The sequence below is a fragment of the Arvicola amphibius genome, chromosome 1, assembly GCF_903992535.2.
Source record: "Arvicola amphibius chromosome 1, mArvAmp1.2, whole genome shotgun sequence".
Lineage (NCBI taxonomy): Eukaryota > Metazoa > Chordata > Mammalia > Rodentia > Cricetidae > Arvicola > Arvicola amphibius.
In genome coordinates, this window is record NC_052047.1 from 164,201,108 (window position 1) to 164,228,700 (window position 27,593).

The following is a 27,593-nucleotide window of genomic DNA, read 5'->3' on the forward strand; positions in this document are numbered from 1 at the left end:
TTGGGGGGAAGCTTCTATAGACTGCCTTTCTGCTCACCACAAAAGGTAAAGGAACTGACAGGGGTGAGAAGTAATAGAAACAGATGTGCGATACGTATGAGTTAGTTTCACATGCAAACAAATGTCCTCTTCTGGAACATTCCTGTGTTGCCGCACAGACGAGAACTAGGACAGAGTAACCAATTACAGATGCTCATCCTGGGCTTCAGGGGAACAAGTGGGAGGTCGGGTTGAAGTGTGGTGTAGATGTAGCACCTCCAGAGACTGACAACATCTATAAGTAACAACTGCCAACTTGGTAATGACATCAGTCACACTTTCTTACTCAGGCACAATTAAACAGCATGCAGCTCAAAGCACAAAAACCTCCAGCCCTAGTAAATATTCTCCAGGAATCACACCCTACATACACTTCCTGCCTCCAAAGTCATGGGCTGTCCCCGAAATGGCATCTAATATCATAGATAGGGACATTGCTTGCAGTTCCCTTTTCTTTTTCAATGATACTTTCCAGTGGTTCTCAACCTTCATAATGCTGTGATTCTTTGATACAGTTTTTCATGTTGTGGTGACCCCAACCATAAAATTATTTTCATGGCTACTTCATAACGGTACTTTTGCTACCGTTACAAATCTGTGTTTTCTGGTGAAAGGGTCTTTTGACCCCAAAGTGGGTCCTTTGACCCCCAAAGGGTCATGACCAACAGGTTGAGAGCCCTGGAGCTTAAAGTGATTCTGTCCAGCCTGCTGGAGCTACGCCAGCTGAAGGACAAAGCTTCTGTGTTTCTAGACTTTCTCACGCCAGCTGCAGGGCAGTCATTTGAGTCAACAACGGGGCAATCTAGGTCTGAGGACAAGAGGGGCTCAAATGACCATGGACGTGGCTTCCTGTGCAGTCCAGCGTGTTATTATTCAACACTGGCTTTAAAGCAAGACTTCACAGCCTCAGCACTGGTGATATTTGAGCTAGGATCCTTCTTTGCCATGCAGCAGCATCCCTGGTCTGTGCCTACCAGATGCCAGAACCACACTCTGTCCTTTAAGGATGACAGCTAAAATGTCTCCAGGCATTTGTGGAATGAAAACTACCACCAGTTAAAAGCCGCTACTTTAAAGGATGATTTTTAATAGAATATGAGAGAATATGAAAACACACATGCCTCATTTATATTCATTTTAGTAAAATAAAATTCCAAATGTATTGACATCCCCGAATCATACCCACCTCAAAATAATATACATCCAAAAATTCAGTTTACATTTTTTATAGCGTTCTTTCAAGCTTGCCCTGTAGAAAGCAGCATAGTCGTGTGGCTGTGAGTGCATGTGATCTGAAAAGAGACAGCTACACATAGGTTTACCTGTGTCCCTCTGTGCTGTGTGACCCCAGAAAAGTCACTTTCCCATTCTGTCCATCTGTAAAATATAGAGGAAAAAAACTACATAACATGTGAAGATTAGTGTGGTGATGGATATAAGACACAATAATGTCTGGATCCATAAGTACAATGTGGAGGAACTAGTGTTGCTCCTAAACTCATCACAGTTCTGAGAGGGAATCAATGCCAGATTCGTCTGTCCACGCCACAAGAGAAGTATCGTTTATTGAACAGCTACTGTGTTTAAAGGGTCCAGATGTTTCCTAACCTCCCTGAGACTGACAATTTCACCAATATAACATCTGTCCCTCCTTTTTATGCCCACATCTGCCCTTCTCCTTCTATTCTCCTGCCTCAGTTGTCACGACCAAAAAAGTGGAGGGGGGAGGATTTGAAAGCTATAGCCACAGAGGAAACGCCACTCTTACAGTCTATACGCTGGAACTCATTTTTGCATTTTGATTTCATTTACTCTGTGACACCATGCATCACACCCAGGGATGCTAGGCGAGTGCTCTACCATTAAGCTACAACCCCAGCCTGTTTTTGTTTGTTTTGTTTTTAACCTTTCTTAAAAAGATTGAAATAAGTTTTTTGTTTTTGTTTTTGTTTTTTTTTTTTTAAGGAAAAGATCAGTTTGTGAAAGATGAACTTCAAATTTCAGTGTTTACTACACCTGGCCACACATGTGCTCTAACAAAAAAAAAAAAAGTTAATTATAACAATTAAAAACAAAATCCTCTTGGCCTACAGAACCCTGAAGATTCACCATGTGGCCTTTTGTGAATGTTAGCAAATTCCTGGTCTAAAGCATAAGCAAAACTGGTATAAGGAATTACATAAAGAATTAACCAGCACTTGGATGAACACTGACCTCAATTAGCCTTCCAAGTCTCTGCTCTTTCTTCTTCATTGGGGTTCAGCATGCCCGTCATTTGAGTTCCTTGATTCTCTTTCTCCTTGTTGACCCAACTAAGGCAATTTTCAGCCTCAAATGCTTTCTCATCACCAGTACCCTGGCCAGTGACTATCAACTATGCCACCTCTGTATCAAGGTCATTGGAATCACCCACTACACTTTTGGGTTTTTTGTTTGTTTGTTTGTTTTTAAGCCAGGGTCTCGTCCAGGTTTTCCTTAAACTTCTGATCACCTTGCTTCTACCTCTCAAGGACTAGGATTATACGCATGTGTCAAGTCCATGTGCTAGGACACTTTCAAAACATGCTTTCACCTGGTCTCCACCCTCAGGGCTCTGATGTCATCCCTCTGGGTACTGCAATAGCCCAGGTCATTGTCATGAGCTGTTAAGGTTAAAAAGCCCCGACTCAGAACAGAGAGTAGTGAGTTTTAGCCCATTGTTTTTTTTTAAATTCTCATGATAGGAAAGAATTTATTAGAAATCCCAATTCAAGGACCCAACTAAATCAGCTGTGGGAGTAGTGGGGAGGCATTTAAGGCCCCAGGTGTCTCTAAGGATTAAGGAAACCTGGGGCACACTGCTCCAAACACCATTTGCAGCAAACTTTAAAACGCTGTCTTAGTTTCCTTTCTATTGCTATGACAAAACACTGTGGCCAAGGCAACTTAGAGAAGCATGCATGAAAGGCTTATGGTTTCAGAGGGTTAGACTCCACCATGGGGGAGTGAAGGCATAGTGGCGGGAACAGCAGAGAAAGCTCCCATCTTGATCTGCAAGTAAAAGGAGAGAGAGTGAGCTCAAAATACTGTGAGTCTTTTGAATCCTCAAATAGCCACTCACGGGAGACCAAGCATTCAGACATATGAACTTATGGGTGCCTTTGTCATGCAGACCACCTCGGGAGCTGTATCTTTGTCAGTTGGGGTTAGGTCTTCTACAACTGTCCTGGTTAGCCCTGGTAAATCCATCACACTAAATGCCCCAGTTAGATTTAAACAATTCCAGGTTGAAACAATTGAATTGTGTTCAAACGTTGAGGAAACTCAAGCCTCAAGGTAAACAAAATTTCTGGAAATGAGTGCCAAGCTTTTGAGACCCCAACAATGCTTAACAATAAACTTTGTCATCAGATTGATGGTCACATTTGCAGTGACCTGTGTTCTGTTAGAATACTTTGCTCTGATTTCCAGAAGTGTCCCTTTCTCCTCTCTGATGCTCTGCCCAAAGGGAGCACACATCTCACTCCCCTATGATCTTTTGACCTCATCTCAGCTTTCCAAAAGAACAGGTAAGCAGGTGGGTCCTCTTCAGTTCCAAGATAGAAAGAAGCAGAGATCCAATTGGCTCACAGGCCCTGTCTGTGCAGAGAACCTTTCTTAGTTATGAGCTGTAGAAGATTCAGGTTCAAGGTACAAAGTGACCACAGGCTGGGCGGTGGTGGCGCACGCCTTTAATCCCAGCACTCGGGAGGCAGAGGCAGGCGGATCTCTGTGAGTTCGAGGCCAGCCTGGTCTACAAGAGCTAGTTCCAGGACAGGCTCTAAAAAAAAAGCTGCAGAGAAACCCTGTCTCGAAAAAAAAAAACAAAAAAAAAAAAAACAAAAAAACAAAGTGACCACAGGTCAGAGGACATGACGTGCACTGTGGGTTTCCCCAGCAGTGACAAGCTCTTCCCCAGAGGCCCTAGGCTATGTGACTTACATAAGATAACATGCATGGGCCAAAACTTAAACCCAAGTGCCACTCCAAGTTTCTCTGCCTCCCTTCCTTCCTCCAGATACACCAGACCTGAGGTCAGAGGGTGGACCCTGTTAGTAAAGCTACTTAAGTTCTAAGACATGGAATTTCTGAAGAAATGAGTTTATGTGTCACTGGGCCAATATGTGACAAGAGGAGACAATGCCTTGGAACATTTTTGCATTGAACTTCGTAAAATGCTAAAAGCAGGGCACTTAAGAGTCACTCCACCTTGAAGCAACAGAATTTTATTCAATAGAAGGAAGGAAGTGACCAGGAAGATGAAAGCAATTCCAGGCAGAAGGAAAGAGAGTGTGTTAGTCTCACCAACTGACTCCCTTCCTTTGTGTTTCATAGCTATGCATACAAGGGCCCCAGAGCATGTCAGTGTTTTCTTGATTATAACCTGAAACCCTGTGAGCCAAGTCACACTCAAAACCAATTTTTAAAGGATGCCTCTCCCATGAGAAAGTTCCCTGATTGACTAGTGGTTCTGAAGCGGGGAGCTGTGGGAACCTAGGCCTGGGTTGATGTGAGAGTAGTCATGGGGATAGCGAAGATCAAATCGCCCAGGTGGGGGAGTTCGGCTAACCCTCGGCAGCTGCAGCGCTCACTCACTGCCACAATCGGATTGTTCCAGATGCCATGTGCCTTACCTCTGTCATAGGAAGGGCTGCCTGGGAAGTAGCTGGCCATGGTAGAGTGTTTGCCTACCATGACCAGGTCTTGTCTTACCAGAAAGGGAATTGTGTGCCACAGTTGTGCCTGGCCATGTACATCAATGTAATGGGAATGTCAGAGGTACCTTTGATTCCCATTAAGAAGTCTATTTAGTTTGTAAAAATGAAGGGAGAAGCCCATTGGTACAGAAGACATCTCTCTGGTCCCATATCACTGATCTGCTCACCAGGCTGCAGTTTCTACCGCCTAACTTGCCTTTACAGCCCCAAAGTCACTCAATGGCTTTAGCATCTGAAATCCTCAATCCTCCTGCCCACATGCTGCCCTGTGTATTACCACACCACCCCCAAAGAATACAGGTTTGAGTCAGCTCACTCTGGGTCCCTGCTCACAGCCCCTGGGGCCAGTCAGTGCCTTGCTCAACTTGACGCATTGCCAGCATCTGCCATCCCCCTCGGGGCAAATTTTCTTAGGCAAGAGTACCACTAATTCTCTTCTTTCCACATTGACATCACTGCATCTTTCAGTAACAGATTCCAAGCCTAGGCCCTGAGGAATGTTTCCCCACATCTAGCATTTCAGCCAGTCACATCAGGACTCAGACTCCAGATGCTGGTGCCTCCGGAGAATTAAATCCACAACAGGCCACACACCCCACGCCTTCCTGTAAACCAATTTATTTTCTCTTGTTTTGTTTCAAAGAAACAGAAAACAAACTCAAATGTTCCAAGCAGGGTAGGGAAGGATGACAGTACACAGTGGGAAAGAAGTCAAACCCCTCCCTAAGAAGCCAACCACTGTAGGTCAAAAACATCCACTCAGGAGAGCAGGGGTGTGGGTCCTTAAGATTAAATCTAGGCTACTTACACTGTGGTTTGACCAACTTTTAAGTAGTCTATGTGTCTTTCTTTCCTTCTGGTGGGCATTATCCTACCTGGCATCTTTCAGGGGAAAAAATATACTATATCACCTTAGTATGGAAAGCCATGTCTACACCTAAGCAAAAAGAGCCCTGATAGGCCAGGTTCTTTTCTAAGCCAGAGCACTGGAACACACACACACACACACACACACACACACACACACACACACACACTGGTGATTGCCACACAAATTCTTACACCGTGACACAAAGGTATAAGCGAGGTCCTAGGGTCCCAGAGACACCATAAAGGTTAAAAAAAATAAACATTGCATATTCAATTATTTTAACCATTATGGCCTTTAAGAAAAAAATGTTTGAGGTAGAGATGGCTCAGCAGGTAAAGGCACTTGCCATCAAGTGCAGAGACCTGAGTTCGAGCCCCAGAACTTGGTAGATGGCGAGAAACAATTTCTGAAAATTGTCCCCAGACCTCCACAGGAATGCACATAGAAAATAAATAAATATTCTTTGTTATTTAAAATCTGTATTTCGGTTCCTCATGGATTCCCTGTCCTGCTTACTGACCTTGCTCGGTGCTGCCACGCAGTGGTCTTACCCAGGGTGCAGCCCCCAGGCCTCTGCAGTTAGACTCCTGTACTGTATTCCCTTGCAGCTGGCATACATCGGCTATCTGATGCTCTTCAATTACATCGTGTTAGTGAAGATGGAGCGCTGGCCTTCCACTCAGGAATGGATCGTCATCTCCTACATCTTCACTCTGGGAATTGAGAAGATGAGAGAGGTAACTGCTTCCTAACAGAAAGCGGGAGGGAAATGGTGGCTCATCATATCCAAGGATGGAGACTCGAGAAGGATGCTTGGGATCCAAATTAAGCCCCAAACAGGGTTCTGTAAGGCTGCTGGAGGCTGCTGCTTTCCCTCTTTGTCAAACCTAGAGAGGTTTCCTAGGGCAATTCAGTCTATTTTCTGCTCACATGCCTTTTGCCCCAAGACATCCTCCAGAGGACTTCAATATCATTCACACCTCCCTCTTCTCATCTCTATGAAAATGACTTTTTAAATTTTGCTATTTTTAACTCCCATTCCAACTCCTTACTTGGGGTCTCCTTGGACACTGTCCACCAATCCAATATCGAGCTCTCCAAATGTGTTCCCACAGCTTACTGTCAAGCTCGATGACTGCATTCAATCTCCAGAACCCACATGGGGGTCAGAGAGAAGCAACTTCAGCAGCACGGGGGAGAGGGGGACACACTGCATGTATTGCTTTACTCAGTTTATCCTGGAGTTGATTCCTTCTCGGTGTCTATCACCCCCACACTGGGCATCTGCCAGCCCTTCCGCCCCTAGGGAGCACCATGGAGGATGGAACTCAGTTGTGGTCTCTCTTCACTTCTCTCCGTTTAGCCTAAGAGGAGTCACTGAAATGCCACCTCCTTTATTATTTGTTTGAAGTCAAAGCTAACCTTGGGGCCAGGAAATCGTATTCATTGCTAAAAAGAAATGAGCTATGAGGCAATGGGAAAACTGAGCTATGTGTTACAAAGAGGAAAATGTCTGAATGGGATACATTCTATGATTCCAGCTATATAAAACCCTGGGGAAACCTAAGGAGATGGGGAGTGCTATGGAGATGGGGGTGCTATGGGGCTGAGGGGGAGCTATGGGGATGAGGGGGAGCAATGGGGATGAGGAGAGCTATGGGGATGGAGGAGCTATGGGAATGAGGGGGAGCTATGGGGTGGTGGAGCCATGGGGATGGGGGAGCTATGGGGATGAGGGGGAGCTATGGGGATGAGGGGGGAGCAATGGGGATGAGGGGGAGCTATGGGGATGAGGGGGAGCTATGGGGCTGGGGAGCCATGAAATGGTAAGAAGATTGATGGTTGCCCAGGGTTGGACATTGGAAGGATGGTAAGTGAAGCCCAGAGCTTCGAAGAGTACAAAAGTATTTTGTATGCTACTCTAGTGATGGATTCATAGCATTCTACACATGTTCAAATCTATAGAGTGTTATAGAACGTACCCTACCAACAGTGAACCCTGATAGGACCTGCAGTCTTTGGGTGATGGAAGCTGTTGATAATGGAAGAGGCTGTGCCTTTGCAGGGACCAGGACACACCAAGGAAAGTGCTTTTTGTGAACTTAAAACTGTTTTTAAACTTAAATAATTTAAAAAAAAAAAAAGAGGAAGAAAAGCTAACCCCAGTGGTCCCTGAGATTCCAAGAGCTTCTAAAAATCTATGTGGTCAAGAAACAGTCCACAAGAGGGCGCAACAATCCTGCTCAGTGCTCCCCCACAAACTCCTACCTCACCAGAGAGAACCTGCAGGGAAGACAGGCTTGCAAGGTGAGGCGACTCCTCTGCATGTTCCCAGAAACTGCAGTGAGTGGGAGGGGCCTTTTCAGTAGGGAAGGATCGTGTCAAGCCTGTGCAGCCCTGGGCGCCCCAGCCCAATCCTGGTTTCTGTAATTCAGTGGGTGGGCACAGAAGGCAATGGGGCCACAAACCCACCTTCATCACCCAGACAGATTCAAAGAAGAAAGATGCTGTATCCATTAAATGTGACTGCATTGAGATTTAAACACACACACATACAAAAAGAAAGAAAGAAAAAACTCACCAGCACCTTTCTCTGGGGCTGTGTGGGTGTTATTTTGATTCTAATTAGTATTTCCCCCTCCTGAGAGCTTGGGAATGGTGCACAAGTCCCAACCGATTAGAGACTAAGGACTAAGGCAGAGACGCCTTGTGCTGTTCTCTGCGCTGTGTTCCACCATTCGCGGTGCCTCCCATTGCTTGAGCAGTGCAGTGGACTTGGAAACTGAAAAACAGTAATAAATTTGCCTGGGACTTTGTGTAGCTCTGAGAACCGAGCCTGCTCCCGCCAGGGGCCCTGCCTCTGTGTAGTGCCAGCTGGCACTCCGGAGACTTAACACCCAGCCACATATTCCTTGCCCATCACAAGCAGAGGAGGCAAAGAGTAGAGTGTGGAGACTGGAGGCTGTCCAGGGACTAGGCTGGAAGAAGATGGGGAGCAGCCTGTACTCCTCGGACTGTTCTAGAAAGGCTGCCAAGCGGGCAGGCTGCCAGCAACCTCCAGGCCTGGCCGTCCATTTCTTGTGAAGCTGCATGTCACGGCAGGCAGGGTGGGGCTTCCGATACTGGGTCAGGGCTGGGTCAGCTGAGAAGTGCTTGCCGCTGGGGGAAGATGTGGGAAGTGGGGTCGTGGCCATTTTTGTGCGTGATCTTTTTCTCGGCAATTGGTGAGGTCGCCTCTCACCCCATGTCCCTGCCCTGAACTCTGGAAGCAGTGGCTCAGCTATTGAGTGGGTGACAATTCCCACAAGCACCGGCCTTCCCGCCTCCTTGTGGTTGGCACACAGGCCCTCGGGAACCCAGACGCAAGATCCTGGAAGCCTGGAAAAGTTCGCATGCTTCCGTGCCTCCCAGGCAAACACCAGGAAGGCTGTGGTTTCATGCGCTGCCGGTCCCGTTCTCTTCTCCACATACTTCTACACGTAGTCACCCGAGCCAGCCGCAGCAAACCCTTAATCATATGGAGCTGTTTACAGCGGCCTTAGTAGACATTATCTCACCCAGTTCTCCCCCAAGTCTGTGAGGTCAGTGACAGCCTTAATCGCGTCCATCCCTGCTTTACGGGTCTGGGAAACAAGATGGAGCAATTGTTTGGTATGCTACGGCTAGAGTAGAGAGCTACAGCTAGAGAAGATGTTGGGTCATGTGAACCGCTCTTCCCTTTCCACTCTCCCATGATGCTCTACTGTGTCCCAGGATACCAAGGCCTGTGCTACAGGCTGGCTTAGCAGTGATAGGGCAGAGGAGGGGCTTCCCCCCCCCTTCCCCCTTTTTTCCCTTCTCTCTTCCCTCATTGTCTCTCTCATCTATCCTCTCTCTCCCGTCTCTCCACTTGAACAAGTGGGTGGGCTTCGCAAAGGCCTGGCCCATCCTCCCTGCCCCAAGCACATGCGCAATTTGTATCTAGTTAAGAGGGAACGAGAGGCTGAGCAGCCAGCCGACAGGACAGCAACAGCTGCAGGGGATACTGGTGGGTAGGTAGGACAGTAGATCTCCCACCACGGTCGCTGGGAGCCCGCAAGGACGACTCCCCTGGCCTAAACCCACGCCTGCTGAAGTAGGAAGTCAGTGGCGGGAATCAGGTATCTGTGTTTTGGAGATGTGGAGGCTTCTGCAGTCAACAGAGGCCTTCCTAGGAAGGGGACAGCTGAGTAAAGAGCTTAAGGATAAGAAGGAGTCAAACATGCAGACTCTTGGAGAAGAAAGTCCCCAGGGGGGAGGAATTACGCACGATTATCTGCAGGCTGAACTTGCTATGCCTCCAAGCCAGTCAGTGTGGCTATGGGGGCAGAATGACTGAGAATACACTGGGAAGTGAAGTGGGCCGCGGGGAGGAGCCTGGCTTCTGGTCTGTTTATAATGAAAGCCATCAGAAAGTCTGAGTATATACTTACCGTGGTTTGCTTGTCCCTCGTCTCTCTTTTTTTTTTTTTTTTTTTTTTTTTTTTTTTTTTTTTTTTTTTTTTTTTAAGAAATGAGGTATAATTTACTGGTAATGAAAGGAACCCCCGCTTAGGGTCCAGCTTGATGAGTCTTTGCTTACACCATCAACTGTGTATTCATCAACCACATCAAGGGTTAGGCCCTTAAAGAGCTTGCTGTGCGTTGCTCAGAAACTGGGCGGTAGGCTGGTGGCCATAATGACAACAGATATGCCCTGAGAAGACCGTTGCAGCCATGTGCCTGTAATGGGACGTAGGGTTCAGTGGCAGTCACGGAGGTGATGATAAGGCATTAATGGGGTTGTACTTCGGGCAACGATTTGGGGACACAAGAGAGGAATGGAGGTGTCCTGTAGGGGCGGTCCACGTCTCTCAGTACTGAAGGCTGCTTACTGCGGTGATACGGGAATCTATGTAATGTTATAGCAAAAGCCTGCAGTGGCTCAGCATCGCCAGACCATCCCAAGAATCAGACCTGTTGTTTCCATCTGTGCACATCTGGATTGCCTACGTTTAGTTCAGTTATACATCCCTAGCATACAGGTATTCAACGAGACACAGGTCTCGATAGCCCCTTCCGTCAGCTGACAGACCGAGCGCTTCCCAGCGGAGCTGAAAGGATAAGAAGAAAGCGGGCCTAACCCTCTCTGCTGCCTTCTAGATCCTGATGTCAGAGCCTGGCAAGCTGCTGCAGAAGGTGAGGGTGTGGCTGCAGGAATACTGGAACGTCACCGACCTCATCGCCATCCTTCTCTTCTCGGTGGGAATGATCCTTCGACTTCAAGACCAGCCCTTCCGGAGCGACGGGAGGGTCATCTACTGTGTGAACATCATTTATTGGTACATCCGTTTGCTAGACATCTTCGGCGTGAACAAGTATCTGGGCCCATATGTAATGATGATTGGGAAAATGGTAAGCAAGGGCATTTGGGGCCGCGTCACCCTTCCCCAGAGGAGGATCCCTGATAATAGAAAGAGAGATTGATTCATTTGGATTTGCCACTGAGGTCTGCATGAGATGGCCCCAGGGGGGCTTCAATTCTTTAATTCCCTTTAAGTGTTTGCAAAGTTGACTCTGTTGCTATATAAAAACTAAAGAAAGCAATCATCAGCCGCCTTTTTTTTTCTACGGAAAGATCACTTGCTTTATGGCAGGCACTGGCTTAAGAGCCCAGCAAAGCCAAGCAGTGGTGGCGCACGCCTTTGATTCCCATCACTCAGGAGGCAGAGGCAGACAGATCTCTGAGTTTGAGGCCAGCCTGGTCTACAGAGCAGGTTACAGGATGATCAGGGCTACACATAGAGACCCTGGCTAGGAAACGAAAAGGAAAAATTGTTGAGCCAAGATGCCATTTTATGAGGTTGGGACAAAGGGAAAGGAAGGGAAGTACTTGGCATGCAGTGTGAAAAGGTCTTCATGGTGACATCTACGGAGTCCAGAAGGGTTGCTCACAGGTCAAGACAGACTGACACAGAACGTTCATAGAGGGCGGGCATGGAGGATGACTTGGTCTCCACTGCAAAATGTTAGCAAATTTTGAAGACTCATAGAAGATGAGTTTTTGAGGTAACATCTGAAGCTGGGTATAGTTGTACTCACTCAATACCCAACACTTGGGAAGCTAAGGTGGTTAGATCCCAGGCCATCCAGGGTAGTTGAATAACAAAAGCTTATCTCAAAAAAAAAAAAAACCTGATATCAAATAAGATCAAATAAAACTCTTTTTAAAAGTGGAGTCTAGTCCACAAAGGTGGGGGGAATAAGTTGATCTGAGTTAGGTAGGTGGAGTCTGAGCACTGGGGAAAACTGAATGAACCTGGCTCCTGAGGGAGACACCTGCTCTTCTAAATTCCTTAAAATAAAAGAATCTCAAGTGGCGAGTTAATAATGTGCCTCTACACCAATGTCTGAGAACTTCAACTTCCTGACTATATGCCAGTTTCCAGAATTTTCCCATAAAGACTGAGCCTGGGGGTAGCCAGCATCAGTGTGATCCTGGTGACAGGTGTGGAGTGGAGGTGGAATGCTAGGTTCGTGAGCTCCTTCCTCAGACAGTCTAGGGGCCTGATGCCTGCATGTATATCTCCGACACGTGGAAAGCTAAGAATATCCAGCCTACCTGGAAAAATACCCCCTTGTAAGAATCTCTTTGGGATCATCTCTCTAGTTCCATCCCATGAGTTGTTGAAACCAGCAAGTGGCATTATAGACGCCCCTTTCTACTGCCACTCAAGTTCACTGCAAGCATCATTGCCAATTAAGTATTTATTAAATATCTGCGTATGACTTCTACTGGAATACATCTTAAATAACCAGGAATCTTCCTGTTAAAAAAAAAAAAAAAACACCAAAAAAAATCCATGCAAAGAAAGGAAAAATTTAAATTCAAAATGAATTTCCTTTACTCCTTGATATTCCGTACGCGGCCTTCTAAGGCAACAAAGAGCAGCAAACATGCACTTTGCAGAGCTATGATTGTTAGGACTGGCAGGGCTCAACAATAGCTGCCTGTGGTCAGCTGGCTGGTAAATTACGTCTCTATTGTTACGTTCAAACTGTCTTTGTAAAGGACAATGAAGGAAGGAAAGTTTATAAACACACAGTGTCTTCTATATAACCAACCCTTTCTTACACAAGCTTGGAATTATCACACCGAAGCTGTTTAGGGTAAACAGCACCAGACACATTCTAGAGAACAGAAACATGACTTCTGGAGCTTCGGTCACAGACACTGAACTCAGTTCAGCTTGATATTGTTTGGGGAGGGGGGAGTGTGTATATTATTTGTTTATTCTTCCCTTATGTCTTCATTTAACAATGGCTTTGAGACTCCAGTGAAAATTCTTTTGTCTAACGGTAGATCCTGGGGAATGGGTTTGAGGGAAGGGAGGGACCTGTGGATCCTGCTCCCAACTTACATAGGAAAATGTGCATATGGATTTTCGGCAGAAAACAGGCCTTTTTTGAGATTCTCAAATACATTTCCAAGCGAACCGAGAAAAAGATATCAAACTGTAACAGCTTGGAAATCAGGCCAATTTTTCTCCACCTTGGCACATTTTTTGATTTTTTTTTTTTTTTAAAGAGTGTCTGACTATGTAACTCAACCTGTCCTGGACTTTACCCTCTTCCTGCCTTTACCTCCTCAGTGCCAGGGCTACAGGCATGCACACCACACCCAGTTGAAAAGCCCCCATCCTGTATACTGCAGGATGTTTAGCACCAGAGAGAGAGAGAGAGAGAGAGAGAGAGAGAGAGAGAGAGAGAGAGAGAGAGAGAGAGAGAGAGAGAGAGAGAAGAGGAGAAGAGTTAGGGCAACAAAGATGTCTCCAAACATTACCAAATGTCCCCTGAAGCACAGAGCTGCCCTCTGTCATGAACCACACTACATTAGGCTCCCATTTTAGCTTTGTTTATTAAAATACAATTGAAATGCCACTACATTTCCCTTTTTTGTCTAAAATAAAAAGATTATTAATTAGGCGATTATTTAATCTAATAGTTTTTTATGATAACCTTATTTTAACAGAATATTCAAAGACCCAAACCAAGTCAATTATTTTTAAAAAAGTCTAGGTGGCATTTAAATATTTGAAATATCTAAAGTTACATTAATGCAGTGAGATTATCTTAATTTCCGTGCCTATCATTTTAATAATGGCATAATTACCCCAGTTTTGACTAAAATAAAACCTTACTAAGAAATGAGGAGGAGGGCTGTGATGTCTTTTCTCTACTTTTTAACTTATGAATGACTTCATTTATCAGTCAGGAATAAGTAGGAAATTTGGGGACTTTGAGTTCTTACAGGATGCTTTTAAGATAATTAGTTCAATAATTGAGTCATGGATCCAGAAGGTAGATAAAATCCATCCTTGGAGTTTATCAGTGAGCCAGATGGACGGCAAGCTGGAAGCTGAGGAGTCTTCCCAGATGTGTTATATACAAAGCCTCCAACTTTAGAGACTCCCTCTTTAACATTCCACACCCAGGAAGCCCAGCACCTCGGTATCTGGAGAGCAAGCACAGGATGGCCAGGTGCTCATCCTGACATCGTTCTCTGTGTTGGCAATGTCAAGGAAAGCAACCAGTGCATCAAATAAATACCCGACAGCACAGACCTTCTTCATTCCTTCCTGCTGTGAATTCTGTTCATATGCAGGTCCAGGTTTACTTGAAATCCTGACTCTGGCCTTCCATATTTCATTTCTCAAGGAAACTCTGTAACTGTGGACTAACTCACTTATGTAACGTGGAATAGAAGCCATGATAGGAGCTGTGCAATACTGTGCCAGGCACCATGGGAGATGCATCTCAGTCCTCAAAACTGTTAAACCCCATGGAATTGATCTTAGGTAGACCCTTCCTACATTAATTAAATAGACTCTGAGAGAAACAGGGACAAGGTTCAAACTCCTGACTCCAGATCCTGACCTTCCAATAATAACACATTAGCATTTATGAGAATTACCGCATAGCCACTGAGTCAAAGGTAATCACATGATTGTTATTATTATCCCCCTTACAACATTTAAAAACAAGGTTAAGCACCTCATTCCAGGCCACTTAGCCAACTTTCTTTCTTCTTTTTTAATGGTCAGGAAAAAGTTTTCTTTGGTGGATTTTTTTTCTCACATAGCTATTTTTGCTAGCAGTCAGGATCAAAATCCAGGTTGTCTGGCACCTGAGAGCTTGTGCTTCCTCCCCACCGTGGATATTCTCTGTTGAACACACGGAAAGGCACTGATCTCACTGGATAATTTCACTTTGAAAACGAAAGAAGTCTGCTCCTCTTCTTATTATCGGGGCTCAGATTCTGATATTTTTTATGACAGTAAAGACTTTGACATAGAGAAAGCTCAGCATATGGGAAGAATTTTTTCTTTTGCTGTTTTGACCCTGTGAGTAGATATTAGAAACAATAATTTTTAAAACAAAAAAAAAACTGAGACATTAAGTTGATGCTGTTTCTGTATTTCCTTTCTGAGTTTCCTTCAGGCAGGCACTCTCACGAGCCCACCTTATCCTCCCCACCCGTCTCTTCATAAGTGTAACCAAATATAACATGAAGACCAATCTGTGCTCCCTCATTGATACAACTTTCTATGAATAAGTGATCAAAGAATTTTATAAAATAAAAAGGAGAGAGAAGATAAAACACAGACTTGGGTTTCCTACAAACCTGTTTCACTCAGCCATCTCACCTACTTAGAGACCTGCGACCACCAACTGGAAGAAGGAATAACAACCAGCACAAACCTGCAGGGAGGTGGGGAAGAGGAATCCTGGAGAAATTCCTATCTTGCTTCAAGGTCTTCAAATTTTGGGGCAGATGTATTCTGAAGTTGTCTTGAAAACTGATGAATTGATCTAAAATGCATTGAGGCCCCTGTGTCCTAAGGCACCCAGAAAGAACGTAATGTCTAAGTACCATGAAATATTCTCTTTTAAGCTAGAGGTGGAAATAGGTCCACAGCAGAGTGTGTGCTTAGTGTACATTAAGCCCTTGATCCAGTCCTCAGCACCACAGCCACAATAATAAATAAGCAAAACTGTCTTGAACCTTCTTTATCACTGATAATTATCATTCATCATTCTCTGCGGGTGGGTACCCCTTACACTATAATATCCAAGAGGAGGAAGGCTTTGGTGTCAGACAGTTTCACACAAGGAGTGAAAACCAATCTTTGTACCTTAAGAGTGTGAGGGACATATTGACTTACAAATCAGGGTGGAAGCAGCCATAAAGACTGTTGAGACACGGGTTCAGTCATTGCTAGGACTAGCTCTCTCTATCTGCCCCTTCACTGGTGGAGGAAACAGCCTCCTGCATGCTACATGATTACAAAGAATGAGCATTATGAAGAATGAAAGGGAACTTCTCTCTCTACTTCTATTTTAAAGAGATGGTAGAACAGGCTATGTATTCTCAGCACCCTAGAGGCAGAAGCATGAAGAGCACAAAGTTGCAGGCCAACCTCATCTACACAGTGAGTTCCAAGATACTTTGGGCTCATACAGAGACCTGTCTCCACAAATAAATAAATAGATAGATAAATAAATAAATAAATTTTAAAAAAAGGTTCTGACGATTCTGATAGTCCTGTCTTATGTCACATGCCTACCTCACCCTGGCTTCCATGGAATGAGGGCCCCCAGCTAGCCTAGCTTGGACAGCACACCCATCTTTCAGGCAGATACATTGGAACTATCACTTCAAGAAAGAAGTTGTGGGTTTGGAGCCACTCAGAATCACCACTCTTTGTTTAGTGTTGAAAAGAGAGCAATTAAGCAGGGGAAAAAGAGATGCCTAGTCACATAGCACTGAAGCAAGCGAGGGGATGGAGAAGGAAAAATGGGAAGAGTGAAGGTGGTGGGCTTCAGTCAGGAGTTGAGAAGCACACCAGGGAGGAGATCCATCATTTCAACAGGCACTGGTCTCGGTCATGAAGCTACGTAGCTTAAAAACCAGTGAGAAGACTCCCCATAATAAGATACCCTACAGGAGAACATAGAAACTAGATGAATTGGTGAGAGACGGATCCGTGGCAGAGAATCCAGCAATGTGACGGGGCTCCCATGTGCCCTCCTGCCCTGGCTCTGTTTGTAACCCTGCATTTTCTTGAGCTTCCCAAGTCATGCTAGCCTCTTCGAACTAAGAGTAGGAATATGCTGCTCTGCACTAGTTCCTAAAATAGCCCAACTATCCCAATTCTAATTTTCCTAAGAAGAAAGAAACCAAAACAAACGACTTGCCTTCTCTAATAACAGTTTTAAAAAATAGTGCTGGAACCACGTGAATAACCCAAATTCTGAGGATTAGCCCTTCTGTGCCTACATGTAAATATATTTCATGGACGTCCATAAAAATGAAGGGGCTCAATTATGTATGCACTTGTAAAAAAAATTAGTAACTGGCATCAGTGTTCAGCATGTAGACATCAGCTCCAATAATCCAGTTGTCCTCTTAGCTGGGGATTCCTTCAATGTCAGCATTCACAGTCATCCTCAATCACATGGCTTTTCTCTTATTTCTCCTTCTCCGCCCTTCCAGATGATAGATATGATGTACTTTGTCATCATTATGCTGGTGGTACTGATGAGCTTTGGGGTCGCCAGACAAGCCATCCTCTTTCCCAATGAGGAGCCATCTTGGAAACTGGCCAAGAATATCTTCTACATGCCATATTGGATGATTTATGGGGAAGTGTTTGCAGACCAGATAGACCGTAAGCAAGTTTATGATTCTCATACACCAAAGTCAGGTATTTAACTTTGATTGAGTCACGTCTTTTCCAAGTCCATTCGTTCGTCCTCAATAAATGGCTCAAGATAGAGGGCCGATTTCTAGTTTGCTATCGTGGTGGAAACAATCACTGGAGGTGAATATAATACCTTAGCAAAGTAGCCATCAACTGTTTCTTCAGGTATGTCCTTCCTGTAATACAAATGGACATCTAGTAGACCAAAGTTGATACAAAAACTGAACCACTTTAAATGATATGTCTGTGTATAACTCAAACTCTTAAGGAAAGGGTTTTTTTTTTATATTTCATTACTGGGAATATATTATGTCAAAACTACCCACTCCTACCTTAACCTTCAGCTTGCTAGGCTTTAGAAAATAAATTCCTAGGGCTTGACTTTAGAACAAATAAACAATTCTCAATTTCATCATTAGAATTCAAGATTAAGGGCAAACATCTGTATGGTATTTTCCTCATGCTAGAAGCTATTCCCCAACAGTCTTTCTCATTGTTAAGAGCTATTGAGACACAGATGAAGCCAGAATTCATTACCAAGAAGAATGGAAAATGCCCATAGGTCATAGACCAAGTTGTTGGCTGTAGATGCTGAGGTGGGGGGGGGGGGACCTGTATCCTAAAGTGATCTAGCATGGACCAAGAGGCAGCAGCTCCCGTACTTTCAATCTACTAGATACGGAGTCTCTGCAAAAAACAACTCCTTTTGTGTGGAGTTGGAGGGCAGCTGTAGTCCTGAGTCTGTTCCAGGGTTTTATTTGGATCAAATGTCAGGGCACACCAGGCATCAGGAAATGAGTTGGGGAAGAAAGCGTCAGGGAAGAAGTATGTTTCAGTGTGGAGCTGAATCCCAGGAGCCGCTCCTTCTCATTTTCCCTGAGGAGTTCAACTCTGAAAATAACAACCCTCCAACACTGTTGAATTAACATTTTTTCAGACATTTATTTTTTGCTGACAGGTCAGCCATGTGAGCCCTGGACTGTGAACACGGATTAGGGTCAGGTAACCACATAGCTTAGTAAGAGAGGGAATAGAGTCTCGTCAGCACCCGCTCTCCCTCCTCATCCCAGGTGGGATGGGGCCTAGGCATACAAGGACAAAAGACGTCTGAGCTTGGAAGTCCTCGGGCCTGCGAAGAGCGTGGGTATCCTGGCAACAGAACACAGTTACACGTCATTTTTCCCTCCACGATAGATTCTGAACAAATATATTTTCCTTCTCAAAACACGTTATCTGAGGCTCTGAGGCAAGCGCAACTTTTTGGAACACCTAATTGGAACAAATATCTGTTCCATAAGAATTAGCCAACTCACGGAGGAAGAATTTTAGCTCTATCCTCCAATTACAGTATCTTTGGCTGACAGAAGAAGGCAGTTTCCCAGGGACAGGAATTTCCTGTAGCGAGCATCCTTTCAAATGGTCCCTCCAGGCCAAACAACACTTTAAAAGCTTGCTATGCTGATACTCCTCAGAGACAAGGCTATTACACACACACACACACACACACACACACACACACACACACACGCATATACACACGGAAATTGCTTTTTCACTTTGATACATTATTTTGCCTTTTCAAATTGTCCCTTTTTCTCCAAGAATGAGAGGAAGTCCACATGGGCATTTGACGAATGTAGTGTGGGAGAAAGGGGGAGAGAAAAAGGAAGGGGAGGTGTGGATGGGTTTTACAAATGGGATTCTGTCTGTCCCTCTACGAGTGGCCATTTATTGATGTTGTACTATGAACCCAGCCTAGTGCAACAAACACTACCATCTGCTGAACACAAGGATTTAGTATCGCTGTTCTAAAAGAAGGGCTGATTATAGTTTAGAACTTGAGATCTCCTCACCACCCCCAAAGACAGAATAGAGGTGTTTTGTGTGAAAATAGACAAATTCCCCCGCTCTGGGAATTAGATCTGTAGCGCTCTATATGTGTGAGGATAAATCTTGACCCCAAATCCCAAAATAGAACTGACCCAGCCTTAGGTGGATACAACCTTCTTGAGACCCTGCCCTCTTCTGTGATCTTCTGAAGTTGGCCGCAATGGCAGACTGTTCTAAGCTAAATCAGCCAGTTTTCTGTCTAGAGTGCTAAAGAGGATTCGTCCTTTCTCAAATGGATTTAGATAACTGTCCTCAAACCTCAAATAACATTCGGCCAAGGTCACCGGATATCACTCTCCTATTAATGACTCAAATGCCTATACTATGGCACAAGGTGGGCCCGGTGGAGATTGGATGCCTGCCCCCACCCTTCAGAACTGCCCAGGAGAACCAGCACCAAACTGTTTGAGAAAGGCACAAATCATTCAAATCATCGCCGCTGCCCTCCAGTGTGTGGCCTCTTCTCTGTGCCATGTGCAGGTTGGCGTGTGAAGCATGTATTCAGGCTGATAGGATCTCATACCTTCCCAGACCTGCTGCCCTCCCGTGGTCTACCAAGCCCCCGCTGTAGATGTGCCCCGTGAATGTGCCCCGTGGGTGTGCCCCGTGGGTGTGCCCTGTGTGGCCCTTTCCCAGCGCTTCTCATTCCCACGTACCTCAGTTAACTCATTCCTAACTTGATGCACGCGCTCCATATCTAGCTGATGTTTTGACTTCTCCATTGCTGGACCCATTTCATGTGGGGGGAAATGATCTCTTTCTGAACTGGGACTGATCGGTGTGAATATGCAATGGGACCTTCAGAATAGGTGACTTGTACCAACCTCACACCTCAGAATGGAGGACAGCTAGAATGCCCTCACTTCTGGGAGGCAGTGTTACCTAACTGTAGTATTTTTGGTGTATATTTCATCGATTTTCCTGTTGATTTAGACAGAAATTAACCTAAAAATCCAAAGACCATGAGATGAAACCTGTGAGGTTACTTTCCAAATGTGCTTAAAAACTTGAGAAAAAAAAATGGTTGGAATCACATTTTTTTTTAAATTCACAAAATAACAAGGTCATTTGCCTTCTAAGTCATAATGGACTAACACAAATGACAGACCAAGCTTAGTCTAAATTACCCAAGAGGATAGGGTTTGGCTTCTGGCTTGGGAGCAGGGGCGTGCAAGGATGTGGAAGTAGAAGATGGTGGAAATGAAGAAGAGAGAGTAGCTGTTTTCATCGTGGAGGTTGGGCCTCATGCCGATGTGATTTATGTGACCTGAACTTGCTGCTGTTAGCTAGTTAGTTGGTCAGTTGGTATTTGGGTTTTACTTTACTTGGTTGTTACTGTTGCTGCTGTTGCTGTTGTTGTTCAGATAACCTGTAGTTGACATTAAGTACTCATGATATGTATATTATTTTGCTAAGCCCAGCTAAGTAGTGACTTGGAGTCTGGGTTCTTAAATGTACCAACATTGCCTGGAGTCTATAACTCAATGGTAGAGCACTTGCCTTGCCCACAGGATGCTCTGGGTTCAATACCCAATGCCACAAAGTAATTCATTTCATTCTGTTAACTACACCAATACCAACTACAACATTCTTCTGGGTGGTCTCATTAGAGTGACCCATAGTGCATGGCCCATACTGTAGCCCCCCATAGGTGCTTGGGAGGAAAACCCATTTCAAAAGCAGAACAACAACAGAATACATAAATCCCCAGCAGAATCCACACCAAGGCTGTGGTAAAAATTAAACGTGAATGGTTTTTCATGAGCTCAGAGATCTGGCTTGGTGGGCGGGGTCCTTGGACGTGCACCTGTGTTAGCAGAGGTGACAGGGTGTCTCCACACTCTCCAGCCTCTGGCTGGATGGGGGCTGCTTCTTCCTTACAGGGTGGCCTGCTGTATATTCTCATTCCTCAGGCTGTACCAAGACAGGAGAGAAATGAATCATGCTCTTGAATGCATTAAATGTGGGTCTAAATTTAGGCCTCCTTTCTGCCTCTCTCGGTATTTTTACAAGTTTAGATAGTACTGGGAAAGCAGAATGTCCAGGACTTGCTTTCTGCCATGACAGCTTAATATTACCTAGGCATTTTCCCCTCTGAATTAAATATCCAATCTTCTTAGTGCGTGGGTCATTTTTTTTTTCTTACTGCCTGGGGCTTTTTCATCTAAAATGAATAGGCAATCTGAAGGAGGAGGGGTTTCTTTGCTTCATTGTTTTAATTGATTGATTGATTGAATACAACATTTTGCTGTTAAAATAACCCTTGCTCTTTGGTATCCAGGTTGTCATTGTGGCTTTGACTCAAACCATGTGTATGGAAAGTACTGTCCTGAATTACTTTCCTGTCTCCAATGAATTGTTCCTGGGTTTGGCTATGGAAGTAGGACAGCTCAAGTGTCTGAAATACACGTTCGGTGGTGGAGCATAAAACACCAGGAGCCAGGAGGATGTGAGCTGTGCGCATCTCAGCTGTTTTGCTCCAGGTCTCAGAACTCTGGCCTCAGCTACTGCTTAGTATTTCAGACTGACCTCTAACGGCTTCGGAGCACAGGGATGCCTACCGGCTAGAGCAATAGGGCGCATTACCCAACCAGGAAGCGCACTCTGGGAAGGAAAGCTTGGGCCAGTGCCCACTTTGGGGGAAAGGGAAATTGTTCCGTGAGATTCCATTTCCACAAACTGCTAAGGAAGTTAGCCGATGCGGGGCTGTCTCTGAGAAAGTCAGGCCACACTATAATATGGATACCCACATGACTTGTTTACTACCCCAAACTTGGGCTTAAGAGATTTACCGAAGAACAGAGCAATCTCTGCATTAGGCCCCCGCTGTGACCTGTATGCATTCCGCTATCATGATAGCCACAGTAATTTTCTCCCAGCTTGGCCTCTATTTAAAGTCCATTCTTCATTCAAAGGGTGTTTTCATCTACCCATGAGCTGCAAAGCAAAGTCTGGGAAGAAACGTGAAAGAGACATTGCCTTCGAGGAACTTACAGTTCAGGAGGGGGCAACCTGCCGTTGCCAGCCTATGGATTGAGGAGACGCTCAGCGAGGAAGTCAGTCAGTCCCACACGGAGTAGGAATATGGGTGTAATAGAGGAGGCCTCACGGAGAAGAAGAAAGCTGAGCAGAGCCCTGAAATATGAGCAGATGTGTGCTAGGCAGATGGGAGCAGGGGTGTGAAGAGAGAATAGCATTCCAAACTGAGACCCAGAGTGGCAAGCTCCAGGCACAAAAAAAACGATTTAGCATGGCTCGCTATAGAGTGAGAGGTAGGAGACAGGAAGCAGGACAGATGGGTCTGGAAGAAGAAGGAAAGGGAGAGGGAGATCGTGGGGAGGAAGGGAGATGGGAAGTGAGAGATGAAAGAACATCCCTAATGCGGTGGTGATGGAAAAGGTGGGCAGCAGGAGACTGGAGGATGGTACCTTAGGAAGACCTGGGACAAAGTCAGAGGGTACCAAGGGTGTAGAAGAAATGGGCAGGGGGTCAAAATGGAGGAATTGGAGCTTGCCCTGAGATCCCTGACTTAGCCTAAAGTATAAAAATTATAAAGAAACTTGGGAAGATAAATATGCCTGAGGTTGGTGTCCCATTGAGGTTTGTAGATCCTGTACAGAGTCCAGGGAAGCCATGAAACTCAATAGGATGTGCTGAACTATAAAAGAAATTAGCTATGAAATGGGGGACTGAGGAGATGGCTCCATGATTAGCATTTGCTGTTCTTTCTGTGGGCCCCAAATTCAGTCTCCAGCACCAACATGGGGCAGTTCACAAACTCCTGCAGCTCCAGTTCCAGGGGATATGAAACCCTCTCCTGGCCTCTGCTGGGCCCTGCATGCATATTCTACACATACAGACAAGCAGGTGCATACATATATATGTAAATAAAGATTGATTAATTAATTTAAAAGATCTTTACTAGAAGTGCAGATTTTAGGATAAATGTCTTTTTTTGTGGAAGCCAAGATGGATGAGCACAGGTAGAGAACACAATAGAGAGAGGAGCGCCTGGGGTAGGGTACCAAGAACAGAATCACAAAAATGGCAAAGCCTACCAAGAGAAAAGGGTCAACTAAGTGGATGGTTAGAAGAGTCATTGGTGACCTCTTTGCCAAGAATTTTCATTTCTGTGCTAGGGTTTCAGCCTCTCCTGAGATGGATAATTCTCCAGCCGTTTGAAGAGACCTTTCTTCAAAGTCTGGTTACTCCAGTGCCTTTAATAGAATACTTTTGATCCACCCTGGTTGGCATGACTTCAAAATCCATATATTGTCTACTCTGTCGTAACCCCTCCAAGTGAGTCCCAGGTAGCCCCACAGAAAAAGAGCTTCCAGGGGTATAATAGATCTTGAGTTCTCATAACTTTCTCTTAGTCTTCTATACTAAACCGCCAAAATTTGTAATGAGAAGAAATATTGAGTTCCCATCTGGCTATGGGAACTATTTTGTCACCCAATTGTGAATTTCTTGGAAGGGAAAAGCAATATAAGAAGTGTTTGTCCCTTTCAACAGAGACAAGTCAGAACACTTCCTTAAAAGCGCTATTTTATCTGCTCCTCTTCAATAGTACAAAAAATTAGCTTAGAAAGTAAGAGCTCGTTAGGGTAAGAAAAGACTCCCAAATCAGCAACAATGACGGAAACCAGACCTGCTGTAAAGACCTGCAGAAAGGTTATGTGTGTGTCAACAGAACGGAGGCAAGTAAGTTTACTGAGCATGCTTTGAGATAAAATTAGTCATTGTAAAAAACGCCAGTTCTCACTCTGCCTAGCTGTAATGGGCTGCAGCCTAAGAAAGGTAACCACTGCAGGATGAACAGTAGAGACAGCTGCACGGAGAGAGGGCAATCCCCAGTGACGCTAAATGAGCCACCGTCTATAATCTTATGGGAAAAAAGATACAAGAACTGTCTGCTTCTAACCCCAAGCTGTTGACTTACTTTGTGGCTGGACTAGCAAATTGAGTGCTAGCTACCATCCTCAAAGAAAACGTAAGTGGGCTAAGCCAGTGAAGGGCACCCCTAACTGGGAGAGAAGAAAAGCTGCACTTTGAGGCCAGAGCAGGATTTGAACTCTTCACGCTGGAGAGATGAAAGAGAAGATGCCAAGAGGCACTGGATTTCCCAAGTGAATCTCTAGGCACACCATGATCTGGGACATCAAATCTGAGCATGGTTTGGCCAAGAATCTTTAAAGTATGAAAGGACTATACTTAGGACAAACAAAGGGAATGCCTTCCGCAGAGGACATTTAATATTTATGCCCCCAAAGATATGACAAAAAATCACATATTTTGATAGGCTTTTGATTTTTTTCATTTCATCCCCCTGCCCCATGTGTATATTATCTTCCCTCCCCACTTTCCAGCTAAAGCCTACCCCCAGTTTTCCCATTCCCCCTTCATCGCACCTGTTCCTACTATTCCCCTCTCTAGAGCTCCCCCGCTATCCCCCCCCCCCAGCCCTCCATGGTCCCTTTTACTTTCCTGGCTTATACAGTTACTCCAGGTTTTATGCTCACATCCAAAGGTTCAGAGCTAGAAACAAATAAGAGAGAATGTGTGGCAGGATCTGGGCTACCTCACTCAGAATACTGCTTTCCAGTCCCACCTGTTTACCTGCAAATTTTACGATTTCCTTTCTCCTGTGTAGCTGAATGAAAATTCCATTGTGTAAATGGACCCCATTTTCATTATCTGTTTATCAGCTGAAGGACATATAACTTGTTTCCATTTCTTAAGTATTGGGAATAGAGCAGAAAACTGACAACAACCAAAAGACTATGTTTTTATATTCCCAGATAAATCATTTTATTTTCGAAGGGAAAACAATAGGATGAGGAAGTAGAAGATGGTTTTCCATAAAACTGAGTGTGCACATCACAGAAATGGCAAGAATAAGGCAGGCATGGTGGTGCAAGGCTCTAATCCCTGCACTCATGAGGCAGAGCAGGTGGATTTTGCATTTGAGGTCAGCCTAGGCTATCACACACATACATACACACACACACACACACACAGAGAGAGAGAGAGAGAGAGAGAGAGAGAGAGAGAGAGAGAGAGAGAGAGAGAGAGAGAGCTAACAGTGTATAACCTCGTAGCACGTTAATAAACATAGGCATCAAGTTGGCAATGTAGTAGTTCCCCCTCGCCCCCTTTTCCAGGTTTTACACCCACCCACCCCCCTGTGTTTCCATGGTCTCTAATACTGGACTCACCTGCCACATTCGGATAACTGGCCCCAGGATTTTTGCAGTCTCTTCATTACCCAGAGAAGCTAAGGTGACCCGAGAGTGGGGATCCCAGGAAATCCTGCACCTTGCTTCACCTGTTAAATGTAGGGAATAGAAACACTTAGCTATTTTGACTCTTGTTGAAGCCCCCAAACTCCTACCTTGAGGCTGCAGAATACCTTCCCGAAAGTAAGGCACAGCCCATACGCTGGAGCTCCCAGTGGGATGGGGTATGGACTCCAGCTTTACCTGAAGTTGCACCTTTTTCCTGGCCTTTCATTCACACACACACACACACACTGCTCCCACTGTGCATATTCCCTTCAGTAAATAAATCGCACTCATTTTAAAGCTCTCCTCAACAATGCTTCTGGAAGAAACTGGCTTGGAATAGGCCCTCAGACTCTAAGTCTCCTCAGCTAAAATCCAACATCATTCACACTGGAGACTCCTTTCCAGCAAGGTAGGAAACTGTGAGCATCCTGGATTATATATATAGCAGATGGCTTGTGCAACCGCCCACATTTACAATGTGACAATCAGCTCTCCCATTACCCACTTCTTAGCTTTGTATTGGTATAACAAAATCCCCAAGGCTAGGGACTTTACAATAAAAGAGATGCATGGTGACACACACCTATTATCCCAGCACTTGAGGGTTGAAACTGGAGACTCACAAATTTGATAAAAAAAAAAACAAAAACAAAAAAAAAAACTCTAAAAGTCTAAAAGAGATAAAAGCCAAGAAAAGGAGAAGAGAGAAGGGGAGGGCTTGTTTGTTTACTTCTTCAGTTTCATGAACAAAGCCAGCTTGACACTGGCATCTTCTGGGCTCTGGTAAGGGCTTCATGATGGGTGCTGTCATAATGGTGGGAACATGTGAGAAAGAAATCACATGGCAACACAAGGAACAAGAGACTAGCAAAGAGCCGGGCTCACCCTGTTTTATAAAACTCCACTCTTAAAGGAGGGAATCCACCCTGCATAACTGCTATTAATGCCTTTGGGGAATCTCTGCAACCTAATTACCTCCAAGGGGCTCCCAGCTCTTAAAGGTTTCCCTATTTCAACATCACCAGATAGCATACCAAGCTGACAGTACATGACTTTGAAAGGTCAAATCACACAGGTTCCAGCATTTTAGAGCTGTGCATGGTAGCACAGACCTGAAATCCCAACAACTGAGGAAGGACTGAGACCCTCACCCAAAACAAAAAGAAAAAAAAAACACATCAACGTGGCTGATAGAAAGATGACTGTACCCTCTTTAATAGTTGCCATCAATAGCTGTAATAAAAGACACATTGTTCCCAGGAGTCTCTTCAAGAAGTCATGCTTGATGCTGAAAGAGTCACTCCAGTCTATTCTGCATTCTTAAATTCTTGCTTTTTACCCACAAGGCCTGTGAAGAAAAAGGAAAATATTTGGATATAGTCATGCCTTTAAGGAATTTGTAAGCCAGGCCAGACAGGTGTGAGCAAATTTTTTCCAGAAATGACTAGATGTTGTTTCAGGGCAATATGGTCTCTGTCATAGTTAGCAGTGTTTCCATTTTACCCCCCAAAGTTGTCCTAGACAATAAGCAAACCAGTGTGTATAGCTATGTGTCAATAAAACTTTATTTACAAGAACAAAAGGCTGGCCAGATCAGCCATGCAGACTGATTAGACTTCTGACTAAGCCAACAGGTCATGTAAGTGTATGGTTTCCTTCCTACAGTGATCCATTGAACTTCAGGATGGAATCAGTTTCCCCACTACTCAAGTTTTCTTCAAAGGCATTAGATGTGCTTACCTCCTAGGAATATGTTATTCTACTGCTCCAAATAAAATGGCCCAGTAAAGAGGAGGACATCAGTTGTTACCTGGGTTCATGTATGTAGAAGGAAACCACACAACTTCTGGGGTGAACTCTGCTCCCAGACCACAAATACAGATGCTGCCAGGAAGTCAATGTTTACCTTATAATTCCACTTATTTCAATTTTGAATTTATCCTCTTAAAACTGGGAGGCGATTACTGCCTGAGGCTATGGAGTAGGGTTTAGGATAGGAGGGGTAGGA

The 27,593-nt window shown here is 44.8% G+C and overlaps 1 protein-coding gene across 21 annotated transcripts in view; it reads left to right on the top strand.

The window, feature by feature from the left end:
* Positions 1-27,593, top strand: part of Trpm3 (transient receptor potential cation channel subfamily M member 3) — a 789,469-nt gene that overhangs the window by 717,372 nt on the left and 44,504 nt on the right. For 18 of the 21 annotated variants that reach the window (XM_038320029.1, XM_038320049.1, XM_038320056.1 and 15 more), the window contains 3 exons: positions 6,255-6,383; positions 10,807-11,058; positions 17,201-17,375. In XM_038320029.1, coding sequence (XP_038175957.1) covers positions 6,255-6,383; positions 10,807-11,058; positions 17,201-17,375 — 556 coding nt within the window. Of the gene's footprint in view, positions 1-6,254; positions 6,384-10,806; positions 11,059-17,200; positions 17,412-27,593 lie in introns of all 21 variants that reach the window. The other 3 variants (XM_038320011.1, XM_038319999.1, XM_038320021.1) reach the window with 1 other exon arrangement.